General features: G+C 39.8%; 1 protein-coding gene across 2 annotated transcripts in view; it reads left to right on the top strand.

The window, feature by feature from the left end:
• Nucleotides 1-3,824, top strand: part of FAM193A (family with sequence similarity 193 member A) — a 47,146-nt gene extending 43,322 nt beyond the window's left edge. For both annotated transcript variants that reach the window (XM_033060799.1, XM_033060800.2), the window contains exons 20-21: nt 88-169; nt 2,941-3,824. In XM_033060799.1, the coding sequence (XP_032916690.1) occupies nt 88-169; nt 2,941-3,034 (176 nt within the window). In that variant the 3' untranslated portion in view covers nt 3,035-3,824. The remainder of the gene's footprint in view (nt 1-87; nt 170-2,940) is intronic.
• Nucleotides 3,825-18,007: the final 14,183 nt, after the last annotated feature.

Here is an 18,007-nt window from a genome sequence, read left to right as displayed (position 1 = left end):
CTAAAGACATCTTTAATTCAGCTTCTTCCTCTCTCCTTCCCTCTTCCTCATGGAATCTAACCTAGTGTCATCATATTTCTTTTGTAGATGATGTGTTTCTACCCAAAGACATTGATCTAGACAGTGTGGAAATGGATGAAACAGAAAGAGAAGTGGAGTATTTTAAAAGGTAAAGTGCTGTAATCCCTGTGCATAAAGCTATTGTTGCTTCTTTCTATATGTCATGGTTGTAAAACAAGCAAAAACAACATCACACCAACCCACAAGTTAATAGCTAACTCCTGGCAGAAAAGCCTTTGCTGTAACATCAAATTCTGTTACAGTTGACATTCTGAACACTGTAACAATCACAAAGCTGTGATCTGTGAGCAGAGCTGGTAGCTGCACAAGTTCAGAAGTGAGTGCCAGAATTATCTGTGTGACCTCAGGTTCTCATCAAGGCCTTCAGAATATTCTCAATTAGTAATATTTATAAACAAAGTTAGTGTGAATATTTTCTTTATTAGCCACACAGGCCAAATACAGATTGTTTTGTTTGGTTTTTTTTAAAAGTGATTAGTTTTAAGTTTCCAAACAGATATTTAAGAAAGGTTTGTTAGTTCTTTTCTTCCTTGTTTACAGAAGCTGTTAGTTGGGAATTTTTTACTGTATATAGAGGTGTATAACTGTGGAGTAGAATCTTATGCCAGTCTTTAAGAGGAGATGCTTATCCTAGAATCCTAGAATGGTTTGCATTGCAAGGAGCATTCAAGACCATCTCGTTCCAAGCTGCCTGCCATGGGCAGGGACACCTTCCACTAGAACAAGTTGCTCAAAGCCTCATTCATCTGACCTAGTAGTGACAGTAAAAGAATAATATAAACCTGTGCTTCTGAAAGTTTTTTGTTCTGTACTTTTTGGTTGATTTGGGGATTTGTGCATCATATTCAGAGTTGGACTCGATGATCCTAGCAGGTCTCTTCCAAGGCAGAATATTCTGTGATACTAGTTACTTCTAAATTCCTCAAATATGAGTAGACAGCTCATGTTTAAATAGCAGAGCACATGTTCTTCCATGATACTAAAATCTGTTCCAATTTGTTCTTCAGTCATGTCTGGTTGTGCTGGTTCCCCATGAATACATCTAGTGAACCTTTCATTATGGTGACCAAATCTGTAATGTCACAGATAGCTCGGTTTCCTGCAATTGAAGAATTTAGGACTCAACAGTAGTATTTCACAAAGCAACACAAGCCATTTGTTACAAGAAAGGACTTTTAGTATGGATTTCTTTTCTAAATGTATATAGTTTTCATAGCCTACATGCCTGGGATGTAATGTGTATCTGGGTCTTGCAAAGCACTGAGTACAACTGCTGCTTATTATTGCTACAAAAACATATCTGATTATTTATAGAGTTACAGTGTGCACAACAATGGAGTTGTCACAATTATGTGGTCTCTAGTCTTGACAATTATTTTTGAGTGGTGCCAATTAAAGAATTTTATTTAATCAAAATGTAGGTTTTACAGGTGAAGTACAGCATGTGTTAGATACTGCTAGTGTTGATATAGCATAAGCTTTTGTTATGGAATATTCTTAGCTTCCCTCAAGTTTGCAATAGTAGTAAATAAAGAAGTTCTTTTCATCAGTTATCTACTCTCAATAGGATGGATGAAACAGTGTATGAAACATTGGGTTGAAACATTTGTAGAGGTGCAGTTGAATTTTGGGGATAAATTTGTCACATGTGATTCCAGCTGAAGAGTTAGCACTTTTAAGCATGCTGTTTTGTAATCTGTTCACTAATTGGTGGACTCTACTCCTTCACTGTCATCTGTTAGGAAGTGTGTTCAATTGTCTAGTTTTTTTATAAATACCTGTTTAGAAAAGGTGTCTGGAAAGCCCTGATAAGGTGCTGTTTTAGGGGAGAAAACCAGCTGCTTAATGCCATTAAGGTCCCCTTAATGCCTAGGTTCTCTACCATTTGCTAATTTCCAACACAGTACTTGGAATGCTTATTTTAGTAACCTTGAATGGCAATAAGCTGCACAGTCCACCTGAATTTGTATTTTTCACTTGTAGTTCATTCATCTGTTCTTCCTGCTTTGTAGTGGTGTAATAGATGGGCACTTTAATTACACCCTGACATCATGATTAATATTGCATGCTGCTTCTAACATTAGCACAGAAAGAACAAAATAAGTCTGATTGTAACCTTCCACTGTACCTGTTTTATTTATTCCTTCTGTCTGCCCCCCTTTTTTGGCTTTCAATTGTTACAGAAGCAGTGTAACCTTCCAGAGAGATTTGCATGGCTTTGATGCAGTCATGCAGCCTTTAGCCTCAACAAGCTCCACCTTGCCTCAATAAGGTGTAGTTTAGTCTTCAGCCCAGATTAACAGTCCCTGGAAGGCCTGCATGTGGCAACTTTTTCCAGTTATTCTGTAAACTGTGGTCAGTGAAAGCAAAGAAGAGGATTTTTGGTTTAGGGGTGTTTTTTTCCAGGCATGTGGGCTACTTAACTGCTGTATTGCAAAGCAACATTCTTTCCCTGGGTTTTTGTCTTGAGTGTAGCTTTGCTGTATCAAGAAGAGAAGCAGCAATGTCCCATGCCATTGGTGATGCTGCTTTACACACCATCTACCACTCATTCTTATGCTTTCAAAATTTTTGATGAATGTAGCAATGCCATTTCTGTTTCTAGTTGACATTTAACTTGCTCTGTGCTGCTGAATGTGCAGCATTCTTTGCTATTTCCTTCACTTAATCCTGATAATGCAGTGTTGTTAAGAGTAACTGGTTTATGATGTATTTGAGTGATGGACAAGGGATTTTTTTTATGTATGGTTTTAAGAGGTTTTTGCTTTCTGAATGAGAGCTTCTCTCCAGAAGAGGGATAACACTTGTGGCTTGATTTTAAGTCTATTGGTTTCACATTATTGCTTTTTTTCTTTTCAGATTCTGCTTGGATTCTGCCAGACAGACAAGGCAGAGACTTTCCATCAACTGGTCCAATTTTAGCTTAAAAAAAACCACCTTTGCTGCACATTGAAATGACACAATACAGGGAGGGAACCCTGCAGGAATCAATGATCGACAACTCCACTTACCTGTCCTGCTGTGCTGAGAGCTTATCTGGTCTTGAGCCAGTGCTGCCTTGCCTTGTCCCCAGTGCTGTGTGGATCTGCACTGAACCCTTTGGCCTGATAATTCTTGCGGACTGAAAAATTGCCACTTTCTACCTGAATTTGTTAGCTTGTGTGCTTGTAGTCTGTGAGTGAGACTTACTTGATTGTAGCTGTATGCCGTTGGGAGTTGGAACAATAGCTCTTTTCCATCTCCTTCTGAATGCCTTGGCCTCAGAGACTTTAAATTGCTTAGGCTTGGGTGGAGGCCAAAATACTAGGTTGCATCATCTGCAGTGGCTCCTGTCACTTCTGCATCTAGCTATGTTTTGTCATTCTGACTCCTGACAAAGGAATGGACCTAGTCAGTTGTGCTTTCATCTGCTCCAGAATTCTCCTGACATGACTTCATGAAAAAGAGGCTCTTATGGGACAAGTATTCCCTCAGTTCTTTCACAATCTACTGTTTAAGAGTGTACAAGTTACGCTATTTGTGTTTTGATTTTTTTCTTCCTGACTTGTAGCCAGCTTGTGTAAGAATACTTGCAGAATGAGAAAATTTAAAAAAGAACAGTACTCACACTATCAAATCTGTTATAGAGTGTATAATTGTATTAACACTGAAGCCTAACTGGCTACTTTTTTAACATATTGTTAAGTAATATTAAAATCATGTCTTTCTTTTTGAAAGATGGAATACATTAGTATGGCAGATGACTTGTGTCTTGCTTTTTTCTGCATGGGTGGGAAAGGGAAAAAAGAAACAAAAAAAAATTAGTATACTGAATTTCAGCATGTGTCAAAATTGGTCAGTGAAAGCTTACCAACTTCAGTATTCAGTATCTGTTGGCCAGCTCACATGACAGGAAAACCTCTCTGCTAGAGCAAGAAAGAAGCCTCCTGATTGCTGGAACTAAGTTTCTGTGAATTACTGTAATGTTTCTATTTCAGTAGATAATGTGTGAGAAACAAAGCAATACAAAAATTTCCAGTTTAATAGCAGTGCAGTAGTGAAGTAGGTAGGTTCAATGGTGCTGTCAGGTAAATGGTTAACAATCCAGTAAGGGTTTGCAGTTCCATACTATGCCCAGTGAGAAGGGAGATGGGTGATTTAGGAGTTTGAGCTGTGTAAAGATAGCACACTTACAGAAGCTCTCTGATACTCTGTTCAGAATAGATACAACAGAAACTTTTTTACTTCTAGATGACCATACCAAAATTGTAAGGCAGTCTTTTTTTTTTTTTTTTCCTTTTAGAAAATCTATTCAGCACATATTATTTAAAAATACAGCTTCAAAGCCCATTAATGTTCTTTCCCAGAACTGTTGCACAGTTTTCTTTCTTCTACTTGTTAACACATATTTTTCTGTGATCCACCCTGGGCTTGGGGCTGAATTACAAGTCACAATGTAATTATACTCAGCTTTGGACTTGGGAAGTTTGACAGATGATTGCTTTCAGGTTCCCTGTGAGACATGGATGTAGCAGGATTGGGTTGGCTATAGACCACTGAAATATCTAGAACTTCACATCCCTCTTTTTTTGTTCTGGAACTCCTATCCCAGTGTATGCTCCTGGTACAGAATGTAGTTGCTTAGCTTATACCCGTTGTAGGTAAATGAACCCTCAGTCTCCTCTTGCAGAGGAGATTTTGAGAACAATATCAGTTTTCAAAATATTCAGAGATACAAGAGGGACATCATCTATTATTCTGCTTCAGATTGAAGTTGAGGAAGGGATTAGTATCTCAGACTCACATTTTTTGTCAATAGATTTGTTTGCTTGTACTGGAGGAGTAGCAGCTCAAACCTAAAAGATGATATCCATGCCACTCAGCACCAGCTGTCCCAGCAAAACTAAAGAAACTGTGTGCTCTTGAAAACACCTGCATCAGTTAGTGGAAAAGAATGAACTCTCTTCCTTGGGATCATGGAGGCTTGCATCTGTTGCAGCCTGAGCTAGATCTTTGCTTTTAAGACACGTTCTGGTTTCAATTTTCAACCATAACACAAGATGGCAGTGCAAGTCATCAGTATGGTAAGGATCTCAACAAACTGAGACCTGGGTTGGGAAATCTGATGTCACGTGGGGGAATATTGTTGTAGATCACACCTTCTCTAGAATTGGAATGATGTGAAAATACTGAGATTTTTAATGGTGCTAGAAAGCTCATAACACTTGTTTTCACTAGGAATTGGGTAAGAAAGTTGGCTTTATTCCCTACTAACAAAGCAGTTTATTGAGTGACACAGAATATGACTGCTTTTCCTTTTTTTGAGATCCTGAGTGAAGACATCAGAAGTTGTACTTTTTGCATTTGAGGAATGTATGTATGTATCTATTTGTAATATCCTTCAAAGATACTTGCCACGTGCTCCATCGTGGTGTATTGGTGCGTGTAATGTGCTCTAAAAGAAAGCACCAAGAATGAGTCTCTGTGGATCTCATGTTGTGCACCTTGACAAGAAGTTAAAGGCAAATCATACTTTTCTGTAATAATTTCATAATTAAGTGAAGATAAGCATCTGGGAGATTTGAGGGGAGGTTGTAGCCAGGTGGGGGTTGGTCTCTTCTCCCAAGTAACCAGTAACATGCTAAGAGGTAATGGCCTAAAGTTGCACCAGGGAAGTCGGTTTAGGTTCAATACTAGGAAATATTCCCTGAAAGGGTGGCCAGGCTGGAACAGGCTGTGAAGGAGATAGTGGAATTACCATCCCTGGAAGTATTCAACCAATGTGTGGATGTGGCACTTGGGAACATGGGTTAGTGGTAACCTGGCAGTGGTTGGATCAAGGTTGGACTTGATCTCAGAGGTCTTTTCCAACCGAAATGATTCCATGAGTCTGAAAAGTACTGGCTTCAATTCTACTACTTTATGAAGTTAGTTACTGTTATTTCATTCATTAAATGGTTTTATTAAGGATTTGCTGAATGATCAGCTTGTTTCTTAATGCCTAAATGAAGCAAGTAGCTATGTGAAGTCTGTTGAGGTACAACTTATTGGAAGCATAAATCAACTTTTGGTATTTGTGTAGTTCAGATAAAATGTATTTCAATCTGACTTTGAGTAGAGGAAACCTCTGTAAATAATACATCCATACTAAGTTGAGTTCTCATGAAAGTTGAAAGGGAAAATAATTCCTAGTTTGGGAGTGGCCTGCTTTGGTAGCAGTAGTGTAGCTTTTGCCCCTATTCCTTACTCACTAACCTGGATGAAAGATGGAATCTAGGTTCAGGAGGTGGCTGGCGACATATCTATTTTATGCCTGTCTGCTGATACCAGTGCTGCTGCTGAATCTAAGGGTGTGGTGCTGTCAGGCATTTCCCTAATGGAAGAGAGAATAACTGCACAAAATGTGTGTATCTTGAACAGTGTTGATTTTGGATGGTCTAAGACAACTCTTAAAGAGGGATATCTGATTTCTGCTTGGCATTCGCTACTGCTGCTTCCTGAGGTAATGTAACTGAGAGTTCAAAAATCTTCAGAATATCTTTTTGGTGTGGAATCATTGGTACATAGAACTGTGTAGCTGAGGTTCAACATGCTGGCAACACAGATCTCACCATAGGCTGAAAAGAAGATTCACGTGTTAAAAACTAATTCATGTAGTGACTGTTGAGTGTGTAGGCATTTGTGCTCACTGCTATCCAAAAAGGCTTTGCAAGTTGCCTTTGATTTCAGAGAAAGATTAGCTTACCTTCACTTTAGTATGTTCTATCATAATGGAGAAATCTAATGATTACTGGAGTAAATGTTTACATTAATATTCACAATTTCACACATCTCCCAGTACAAATGAAGGTGTGTGACCTGCAATTGCAGGAGCTATTCTAAAAAAAAAAATCTCTGCTTGCTCTGTTGTACATCTGAGCAAGATTAGGTGTGTAGTATCTTTGTTGTCTTTGGCTGTTTCTACTTAAACCTACAGGAAATGTGAAGACTCAAACCTTTGATAGGGGAATTCTGTAAAATGAAGTCACAGAAGTGTTGATTTGACATTCTCCTTTCTTCTTCCTGCCCACCAGAACAGACTTCTAAGAAGAATTCCAGTTTTCCAGATTTTCAGTGCCTTCCTAATGGCCAACAACATGTCTGTCAGCTGTTACCTGTCATTTTGTTAATCATATAAATATTGTATTTTGTACTGTTTCTACAAGCACCTGGTGTAAGTGAACTGTCATTGAAAGAAAGATGTTTTTTCTTTTCTGTTTTCCCCACTGAACAAAGAAGTAGCAATGCTAACCCTTTTTTTGGGGGGGGGGGGGGGAGGGGTGCTGTCTTTTTTCACAGGTCTGTGTATTTAGTTTCAGCTTTGCTGCTGCTTTTAGGTGAGTTGGGCCTCTCCTAGCTCAGTGCTTGAGGATGTAAAAGAAACTCTTTGATGCACTCTGGATCTACATGTACCCATGTTGAACAACATGCCAGGTAAACCTGTGTTTTCCTGTAACTACTTCCGAGTTTTTTTACTGGTTTGCTGATAGAGATCAGTATAAATGGAATTTTAAAAGAGATGGTGTCAATTTCTATCTCTCTGAAAAACCAAAAGAGTTATATTGATTGTGTTGTCACTGATAGGTTCTTCTCAAGGGTGTTTTAAAACCTTCTGCTAGTTTGAATGTCTCATTTTAGAATGGCTTGAAGTGGGTTTTCACACTTGAATCACAGGTCCATAGCCTTTAACATTGAACTTTCATGAGAAATATGCAGTCTTTTTTTGTGGTGTTAATGACTCCTTGGGCAGAGTTGCCAGGAGAGCAGAGGTGTGTAGTCTGTATGTTTCTTTAACCTGCATTTTCCTTCCAGTATGTCTGTTTTGCAGAAGTACAGCAGCAGTCCACAGATGTGCATAGAGGGACCTACTGGACACTTCTTTTCTAGAAATTTCCCAAAGAGAAACCCTCTGCCAGTGAGAAGCATTTGGGAATCTCATATCGACTTTTAACCTCCCTTTCCTTGACCATTTGTTTCTGGAAGCTGAACAGAAAAGTAAGATGAAGATCTCAGACAGTGCTGTAATACTCATAGGCTGACAATTTCAGATTTTTTAACTGGCAAGGAATATGTGACAATGTCATGTGTTCACTGTAGGTAAAACTTAAATCCAGCTAGCTGTCAATGAAGAGAGGAGGCAGTGGGCAGATGCAATATCTGTGAAGAAAGAGACATGTAGTATGAAACAGAGTAAATAAAAATCTATGTTTATGTACTCACAAATAATTATCATTGGTACTGCATAAACTAGCATGCATTCCACACCAAGTATGTCACTCAATCAGCTTACACAAGTTTGATTTTTTCTGAGGGAAAGATGTCTGGACTTATTTTCCCATTCTGGTTTCCCTTAAACAGCCTGTTGACTCAAATCAAGTTGCTACGAGAGCTCGTGCCGCTTTAGGGGGAGCGGAGGAGTTTCATGCAAGCATCATGATGTTGTCCAAGGTTGTTTTGTTTGTGGCTGAAACACAAGATTTGAACCCAGGGGTTTGAGGTAGAAAAGCTGCAATACCAAATTCATCAGACCAGATGAGTGTATTGCTGCCTGCTGTTGCTTCAACAGACTTGGCACTTCAATCCCCTCATCTGTGTCAGCTCTTGGGAGAGTGGTTCAGCTGGGAACCTATAAACAGCCAAGCCCTATTCTTCCAAAAGGGAAAAAAACATAGGAGTCAAGTCACTTGAAGTCAAATATTTGACCATACATACCTTGTCTCATACAGTCTGTCTTCAAGACCTGATACAAGATTTTGTCTAACTATTGCTTGACCACTAAATCAATTCCACAGTATTGTTAAAGGCAGTTAAAATTAGTTTTTCCATGGGGTTTTGGATGGTTTGTTTTGTATAAGCTGAGGGCAAATTACATATAACCAGCTTTCAAGAGAGGTCCTCTCGGGACAGTCTTAACAGAATAATAGGAAAAGCCAAGTTTTAAGTAACATTACATCAGCCTCTTGACTTACATATCTAATTTTAATCAGGCTATGAGCTCTTTGCTCTTCTGAGTGAAGTTTTAAGGAAGCAGAGCCAGAGTTATGTAGACTTGCTGACTGAAAGATGTGCTGGCAAGAAGTATTGAAAATGGGACGGGAAGTGCGCCCTGGTAGCCTAGTACATAACATAGCAACAATACTATTGCCTTTATCCTTTAATGCAAGGTCACCTCTGAGATTTCTTAATTGGGTGTACTCTTACTTTTTGTAACAGTCACAAATGAAGGCCTTGTGTTCTAGTTAGCAAGTAAAAAACCTTTTCATTTGAAGAGACCAATGAAAATGCAGTTTGCTGGCATTCATCTTATATGAGCCTTCTACCTTTTCTTTTTTCTGCCATCAATCTGTCTTAAAAGCTTTAAAAGATGATGTCTTTTTGCTTCTTAGGCTCTGAGTTCTTGTTTGAAAAGTCCATTTGAAGAAGTAATGAACCTTTTCAGTAATGTAATTGTGGTGCACATCACTTGCCCAAACCATTTTGTGGTCTAAAGTGAAATGATTTCTTTTATTAATTCTCCCCAACTGCCTGTGAGCCTTTTTGTCATTTATATTGGTCATACTTGCATATTTCCCCAGATGGGGAAGCTTTCTGAAGGCAGTCTTGCAGAAAGTCTTATACTTTCTGTATCATAAGTTATGCTCCTTGAGTCAAAAGATATGAAATTATGTATTGACTGGGGGAGGGCTTAAAAATAATAATAATAATAATAGAAATAAAAAATTTGGGACTGCCTGCAGTATTGAAGTGTAATTCTGGGAGGAGCTGGCTGAATGGATAAGAATATAATTGCGAGGTAAAAGGCTTAAGTCTGTTACGTGATGCTTCTTATTCTGAGAGCTTTTGTTTAGCATGAAGCAAAGTAATTCATTGAAGAGCTGTCAGAGAAAGCTCTGAGTACATCCCTCAGCTTCTCCATACTGTCTTTTGCTGCTTTAAGTGATACAAAAGCATAACAGGTAGTTGACAACTGGTGGAAGAGTTATGTAAATGCATGTATAAAGTCATAAGAGGTTTCAGGTGTTTATTCAATTTGCTGCAGAGCTACAGCTGGGGATGTAATGCTAGATAAGGAGATGAGTAAGTGGAAATGCAAGAGTTAAGCATGATTATGCAGTGTAGGAGTCAGTCATCTTGCCACATCAGGACTGTTAATCTCTTCCAAGATATTTCTTCATTTCAGTTCACATAGAGACCACCAGTTGTGATCATTACTGTAATCACTCTTCTGAAACCTGTTTTTAGCCCATCTTTCCAATTGGTCAATCCAGACTGGTCACAGCTGAGTTACTGGAGAGAGCTGGCATGTTCTCATGTGGTCTGAGCTTTGTGTCTTCTTTTTTTTTGTCACTGTTAACCAGTATAGCCTGATTTATTTTTTTTCTTTCCTCATGCAGATGCCTTTTTAGTGACTAAGCTACACTTGTGCAACAGGAGTGTCATCGCTGCGTGCCTTGGAATATTTCAGGCATAGGAGTCAGGTACTTGAAAGGATTAGGCACTGGCAATAAATTTTGGCAGTGCCTTGGACTAGGACATGCTAATCTGTGTGATGCATGCAGATAGAATAAACATGGAAGAGAAGCCTTAAAAAGTTGCAGTCATTTCCATACAAGGTGTGTTTGTCCTTGGGTTGGAATCCTTTAAATGATGCAGTGTAGGGAGAGAGAAGGTCTGGCATGACCTGCTGCCAGTTCCCTTTTGTCATACCAGCAATATATGAGCATGACATGGTCTGATGTGGGTGAAGCATTTACTAAAACCAGTTGGAACCCAAACACAGTTGCAGATTGCACTCTCCAGCCTGGCCGGCTGACTTTGCTTACTGCAGTTTCTTTAAAAACAAACAAACAAACAAAAAAAAACCCCAAAAACAAACAAACAATAAAAAAACCAAAAAAGCCCAGCACCCCATATGTATTTAGATGGGGAGTTATCCTCTCTACTTTGGGTTTGGTTTTGATGTCAGTTGACACTTCATAATGTTTGGCTGTTGGTGGCTTAAGCAATCTTGAATGTTGCTGTAATACAGAATCACCCAAACAAAAGTCGCCCAATAAGGAAACAGTGCAGCTGGTTGAGAAATTGTGGAAGTGATAGTGTTTTGAAATTACTGTGAGAGGGGAAAAAAACCACCACCACAAAACCTAATTCTGTTGGGGTATAGCCTGGAATGCATTCTGTGTGTTAGATTGCAGGAGATAATGCAGCATAAGTATGAAAAACAAGCATGTTACTTCAGTTGTATGTGTAAATATTGATGCACTGTTTTAATGCAGGGATCTAAAATAGTTTTGGCCTTAAAGGTACCATTGCTTTAACTGTGTAAGGCTTGAGCATTGCACAGAGATGACCTACTTCCTCTTTAATATTTCTTTTGCTTTGGTAGTGTTTCATAGGCTTAACTTCATAAGATGTGCCATTTTGTGGCTATGCTGAGTAAGAACTGTGCTCCATACAAATTCAGATGCTGTATCTTGTACGATAACTGAAATTAGGTAGCTGAGGGTAAATGAAGGAAAAAAATTGCTATATTAAAGTAGCTTTAAAAATTTTTGTTTTGTTCATTGGAAGGTTTTTAGAAATTCCTTTTTTCATTTTAACTTGATTTGTGAAGCATGTAGAAAATATTGTTGTAAATTTTTATACAAAGTTTTGTGTCTTTCACTTTTTGGAAATGTGTTAGTTACTTTTGGTGAAGGACTCTAATCACTTTCTTAAATGGTTTTTGCCCTGACAGTATTTTTGGTTTATTGTGGTCTGTGCAATCCAGTAGCTCCATCACTGCACTGAGAACTGGTCTTTCCTAGGACCATTATTGATGAGGATCTGGACTGTGGTAAAGACATCTCCAGGCTGGCACTGGTGTCCCACATTGATGTACAGCTGGAACAGGTGAGGCAGGAAAGATGTGGTACAACTACAGGTTGACTCCATTTTACAGAAGAAGCAGCAGCACAGAGATGAAATAGCTTTGCCTCAGAGCTACCTCAACTCAGTGCACCTCTGAAATGGAGTTGGAAACTGAACATTGACATTCAGAGACCTAAGTTTGTGGCTGAATTACAAGCCTGTCCTATGTCATGAGGAGTTAGACAAGAACTGTCACTGGATAAAATGTCCTGGATATAAAACTGTCACTGGATAATGGCCTGTGAAGCATTATACTCTTGCTTTGTGGTGATTTTTGTACTATGTGTTTTCATCTGTTTACTCTCACCACCCCCCACATCATTATACTGATCCTTGCTCCTACAGACCTTGTGGCTGAGGTTCCCTGGAAATATCTGAAGGGTGATTGGGTTGTGTAAGCAGTAATGTTCTCTCAGGCTTTTTGACAGCAGAACTTCAGAGTTAATCCTATGGGGCTTAATTTGTTCAGTTAAAATGTTATTTTGTGCATGCTTCAAATGCCAGCATCGTGCTGTGGTGTTTCTTCCCATGTGTGAGCAGTGACATCACTGAAAAGTGATGGAGTGGCCCATGCTGTAGTCAGACCTTGGTCAGTAACCTTGGTCAGAACAAAGTAAAACTCCTCATTGTTCTCTAAACAGCATTTGATGAGAGAAAGAGGAGGGTTCTGGTGTTCCTCTCTTATCTCATTCATTCCTGCTGCAGTACAGTATGTCCTCTGCTGGAAGAGGCAGTCACTGGGATGGGTAGGAGCTCTGGATTTCCTGGTCTGTACCAATATTTTGGTAGATTCTCATAAGTCAAGAAGCATGTATCTCACAGCTGCAGCCAGACTGCAGTCCAAATCCTTAGTGCTCAGTTTTCTATGGTCTCACCTCTTTCTCCTGGCTTAAGTAAATCAGCCTTTTGTTTTACTACATCAGGGTATTGGGTTAATCTGGTTGCTGTTTTCCATTGTACTTGACCACATTTCTTGCTGGGAATAGGAACTGTGAAGTGACCCTAAAACTGAGTGTCACTTTTGCACTTCTAAAAATAATGACAGTTGTTATTAAATATTTCTTTTGTACCCCGGAAAGGTGTTTGGTCTTTAGATCATGGAACAGGCCAACTGAGGGAATTTTCATCTGAAAGGTGTCATGTAGAAGTTTAGCAGAAACATTTAATAAGTGATGGGAACATTAAATGCTAATTAATGGTGTAGGTTGCATTTTGAGGTCACTATTGCATGGACTGGCTACCTGGTGCAGTATCACCATCCCATGCATGAGGAAATGAATCATCTAGCTTACACATTTTATGCCTAAAAAACCTCTAAATGTGAAAGACCTCAGGTAGTTCAGCTATGGTATAAATGATCTGCAACAGTGATTGTGAGCTGCGAGGAATTGCAATGGTTTCTAGCCTCTAGAAATGAATTTCCAGGAAAGCACATGATTTACTTGGTTCACTTTACTTTTGCTAATAGAAAGAAACTGAGAGCTTTCAGCAGCAGCAGCAAGTTTTGCATCGAACGAGGATCTTTGTCTCATAGCAGATGTACTTATTTGCATGGGAGTGAGCTAATTTCCAATGATCAGCTCAGAATGGGTTCAGCTAATTCAGCTAGTACATGCCATTTCCTGCTGAGAAGTGTAGAGGAAACTGAAATAATCTGTGCAAACACAGAAAAGGGATAACAGGTATATGTGAAGAACTTGACTCTCACAGTATGTTGGCAGTATGTTTAAACATCTTGGTCTGGTGAGAACTTCTGATAGAATGAAAAGTTGCCTCTTTAAAGCTGTTCAATGAGAATTCACTATGAAATTTGACACTGTCTGGAAAAAAAATTACTAGTTTTCTCATGTCTTGGTCTTCAGGTGACAAAATAATCCTCCTTATAACCAACAAGGAAGGATATTGGATGCTAGATTTTTGTAAGGAGTGTGTGGTACTTTTGGATCACTGAAGAGTTGCCATTATCTATGTAGAAGATTATCAGTCATGTCACTTGTTGTGTTTCAGCTGAAAGTGGACTTTGCCAGCATTGTAGAAGATGCAACTATTTTTCGTGGCGATGAGATGCCAGGTTTAAGTTTAAAGATGAAATTGCCTTTTCAGGGTAATGTTCACCTAGGTGCAATTTGGTTTGCCTTTTTCTGTGTAGCCAAGACAGAAGCTTGGTTACACTGGATACCCAGCTTTCTAAACATACTGCATCTAAATGTCACTGCTTGGAAACAAAAATAATTTGTGTGGTTCTTGTTCTTTTGGAGTGTGGAAGTTATGGCCAGTTTTTCCTCTAGGGTGAGTCACTGAAACACCCCTGCTCCCTTTTATGGTCCTTGCTGGCAGTCTCTTGTTGAAAAGTAACCCAGGAAAGGAAATACTCTGCCTGTAAGTGAGAGTGGTGTGGCCAGTACAGAAGTTTGTGCTTTGTGGCCAAGTGGGCTTCCTGTTTTATGTTCACTGTAGTCCTCCACTACTGTTTTCCATTGCCAACACTGTATGTTTAGGGATCAGCATCAGGAATACCATAAACATTGTCCAAATTTTAAATAATTTCCAGTTCTTTGTCCCTGGCATGTCGTGGGTGGGTGTTTCAGTGGACATGCCTCAAAGGACAGATGAGGTTTTTGAGCAGAACATAGCAGCACTCTCCAGGGAGAAAAAACAAAACGTGTTGAATTTCCATGTACCAATAAAAATGCAAATGTATTTTGAAACTATTCTTGTCAAAATAAATGTGGCAACCAATGGATCCTCAAAGAGAGTTCTGGTTCATTAGGGCAGTAAGTCTGGGGTGTGCTAGCCAGGAACTGATTAAAGAAACAGGTGACAGTTTTACAAGTCTGGCTTAAATTTTAATTGTACTACTCCCTGTGTTGGCTAAGAAAATGAATGTTTGGCAGAATAAAGATTGATAGCTCTAGAGAAAAGTCCTGATGCAGCATCCTGCTCCTGCTGGCAGTGCTTTCAGAAGACACGAGGTGGCAGTCAGGGAAGGAGGTCTGCACCCAGTGGAGGGCTGGGCACCAGTCATCAGGCATTTTGCAGAGGTTTTTGGCTTCCCTTTCAAATTTTGATTCTGTATGACTCAGTCTAGTTTGACACTTCCAGGAGACAGACTGAGGCCACACCAGTTGCAAGATGCCACCCTGCTTGCTGTGCTGGGACATCAGCCCAAGGACAGATGTGAAGTGTGGGTTGCAAACTTCACGGGGATTGTGGTTTTTAGTGAGCCCTGAAATCTGGCAGGGTAGTGCAATCTAGTACACATGTGTTACAGCCTGGCCATCCTTCTAGATACCCTCTAGCACATTTGCAATGCTGTTTCAAGGGCCCAGCTTGCTGGTGCATTCTCAAAGCTGCTGCAGCATCTGGCAGTAGGTGATCATAGAGTAGATAGTTCAGTTTTACGGGGCTGGAGGGTTAATTACTTTCTCACTTAAATACTTAAAGCTGGAGAGCCTGCAAGGGGAGTTTTGGTTCTGAAGACTGCATGTGAGTATGTCTGTGTTGCCAGTCTTGAAGAGATTCACTCTCTTTAGTCAGAGGCTGAACCTAAGAAAGCTGTGTAGCAGGAATGCAAATCAATAATTCAGGGCAAACGGTACTTGGGAAATTCACCAGTCCAGTCTCCTGCTCTAAGCAGGATCAGCTTTGAAATGGGATCAGGTTACTCTGGTCTTTGTCTGGTTTGACCTTGAAAACCTTTTAGAAGAGAGAGTGAAACATCTCTGGGCAGTCTGTTCATTGATTTATTGGTTTTAGTAAGTTGGCATTCTATTTGTTATTATTGTTCATTTACTTTCTAGCCTTTAGAGTCATCTTTCATGTCTCTGTTTTTACCAGTGGAGACAGAAAGGTTAATTATGGCCTCTAAGCAAGTTCTGGGGAGGGAGTGGAGATTAACCCATGCATTTCAAGAATTTCAAAGTGAAACAAAACAGCATTGCCATTGTGAAGCACCTGGTTTACATCAGCCTAGAGATCATGTTTCTGTGGCAGATTTTTCCACTACGTGATGATAATGGTGTATGCCTTATACCTCTGGTGTTTGTGATGGAATATTGTATTAACCTGGCATGTGATGTGATGTTTTTTAATACCGTTTCAGGCTGGTTTGTTTATGGGGAGCCTTGTTTCATTTTGGCTGCATCATAGTTGTCAGGTCTTTCCTTTTATAACTTACCCACTTTGGGTAAGTTGCATTAAGGAAATAATAAATAAATGGCAATGGGCTTTCCCTAGCTGAAATTAGCTGTTGACCTTAGAGTACCATAAACTACATCTGCAAAAAGCCCCTGCCAGTTTTCCAGGTGGGCTTGAGGAAGCCTCTGTGTGGCTTTTTGTGAGTTACTGTTCTGAGGAGGAGTGGTGGTGATGGTGTGAATGTTATGTGTTTTGCTACAGGAGGTGGGGATTGCTTGAATGAGTGGACTTCCTGATTCAGAGGTAAAGAATGAATGGTCTCTCCTCACAGTTTCAAATTTATTATGAAAGGTACTTTAGCAGCTCAGTGGTGTCTGCAGCCCCACGCAAGGGCTGCCTAGACAATCGTTTCCACTGCTTGAGAAAAAGTCCATCTGACGCACCAATGGGAAGTTGACACTTTCAGTTCATTAATGTGAACCTCTCTGAGTGCATGCACTCAGCTGAGCATGTTTCAGCTTCTAAGAAGGGTCTGAAAAAGGTTTGAACTTCAAAAGCTTTATAGTCCAAAGGCACAGACTGTTACTGCTCTGCTCCCTCCTGCTGTAGCTCTGGGACTAATTGTGTAGTTGGTATTTGATTGTTGCAGCAGGCTTGCCTTGGTGCTTGACCTTGCTGTATTTAAAAATCATAATTAAAATGGTGGCTTTCTGTATTTGCAAGGTAACAATGGATTTGGAACATGTAAAAGAACTTGCCTGGCTGTTAGTTCACTGAAGGAACTTTTACAGACCTGATAATATACTGATGTTTTGCTTAAATTCCTACTATTTTTCTAGTTTCTCTTTACAGGGCTAATATGCATGTGTTTTCCCTTCAAATTGGCTCCACAGTGCTCTACTGGGAGGTGCCCCTGTAGGTGCATTTCCCCCTCTATTTTGTTCTAATGGTTGCTCTGATGTACTGTAAGCACTTGGTGCCCTTTCAATATTAAGAGTATAATAGGATTAAACTTCAGCCACCAAATCTCTGATGTCAACCCCTCAGTAATGGGGGCAGCAATGATCTTAACTTTTCTGATATGGTTTAGAGGGCAGCATGTTTGGCCCCATCTTGTTCTCACCCAAGATATTGCTGTCTGAAAACATAACTCTAGAGATGTCAGCATCTGACAGTAGTGTATATGGATAAGAACTGTTAGTGAAAATTTGGGTTTGCATTATTATGTCTTCTGTCTTGAAATACAACAGTTTTTTATCTTTGACATAGTTGTGGTTAATATGATACACTGAAATGACACTTCTACCTTGTTTCTTCTTTGGATAGCAAAAGAGTTAATGGTGATCCCTGGGAATTTTAATCACAGCTAATTCAGGTTGGAAGGGATGTCCACAGATCATCTAGTCCAGCCTCCTGCTGCCTTTTGTGATGCTTTGTTTGCTGAAGTGGCCCCTAATTCACTTTTTGTCTACTTTGGGTCATGCTGCACTTGCATAGACTCTACCCCTACTTTCAGGGAGATCTGAAAGCAGACTTTCCCAGCCAAGTAGATGTTTTATACCTTGGTGGGGGTTTTTGTGTTCTTTTCCCTTGGATCAGTGTTTTCCTTACTGATGAAATATTTCTTGCTGCTTTCTGCACACCTTCCATGTTTCAACTCCAGATAAACTTTTATTTTCCTGCCTTCCTATGTGCTCAGGCCTTGTCTCAGTACTCCAAGCAGCCTGTCCCCACTTCCACCTCCTATACACTTCCTATTAGTTTGAGCTCAGTCAGGAATTCCCCCTTGGGTGGAGCTGGCCGCCTGCCACCTTTGCTTGACTTCCTGAACATCAGAAGGGTCTGTTCTGCTTTAAGTGAT

Source organism: Catharus ustulatus, chromosome 5 (genome assembly GCF_009819885.2).
Source record: "Catharus ustulatus isolate bCatUst1 chromosome 5, bCatUst1.pri.v2, whole genome shotgun sequence".
Lineage (NCBI taxonomy): Eukaryota > Metazoa > Chordata > Aves > Passeriformes > Turdidae > Catharus > Catharus ustulatus.
This window is presented reverse-complemented; position numbering and strand designations above follow the sequence as displayed.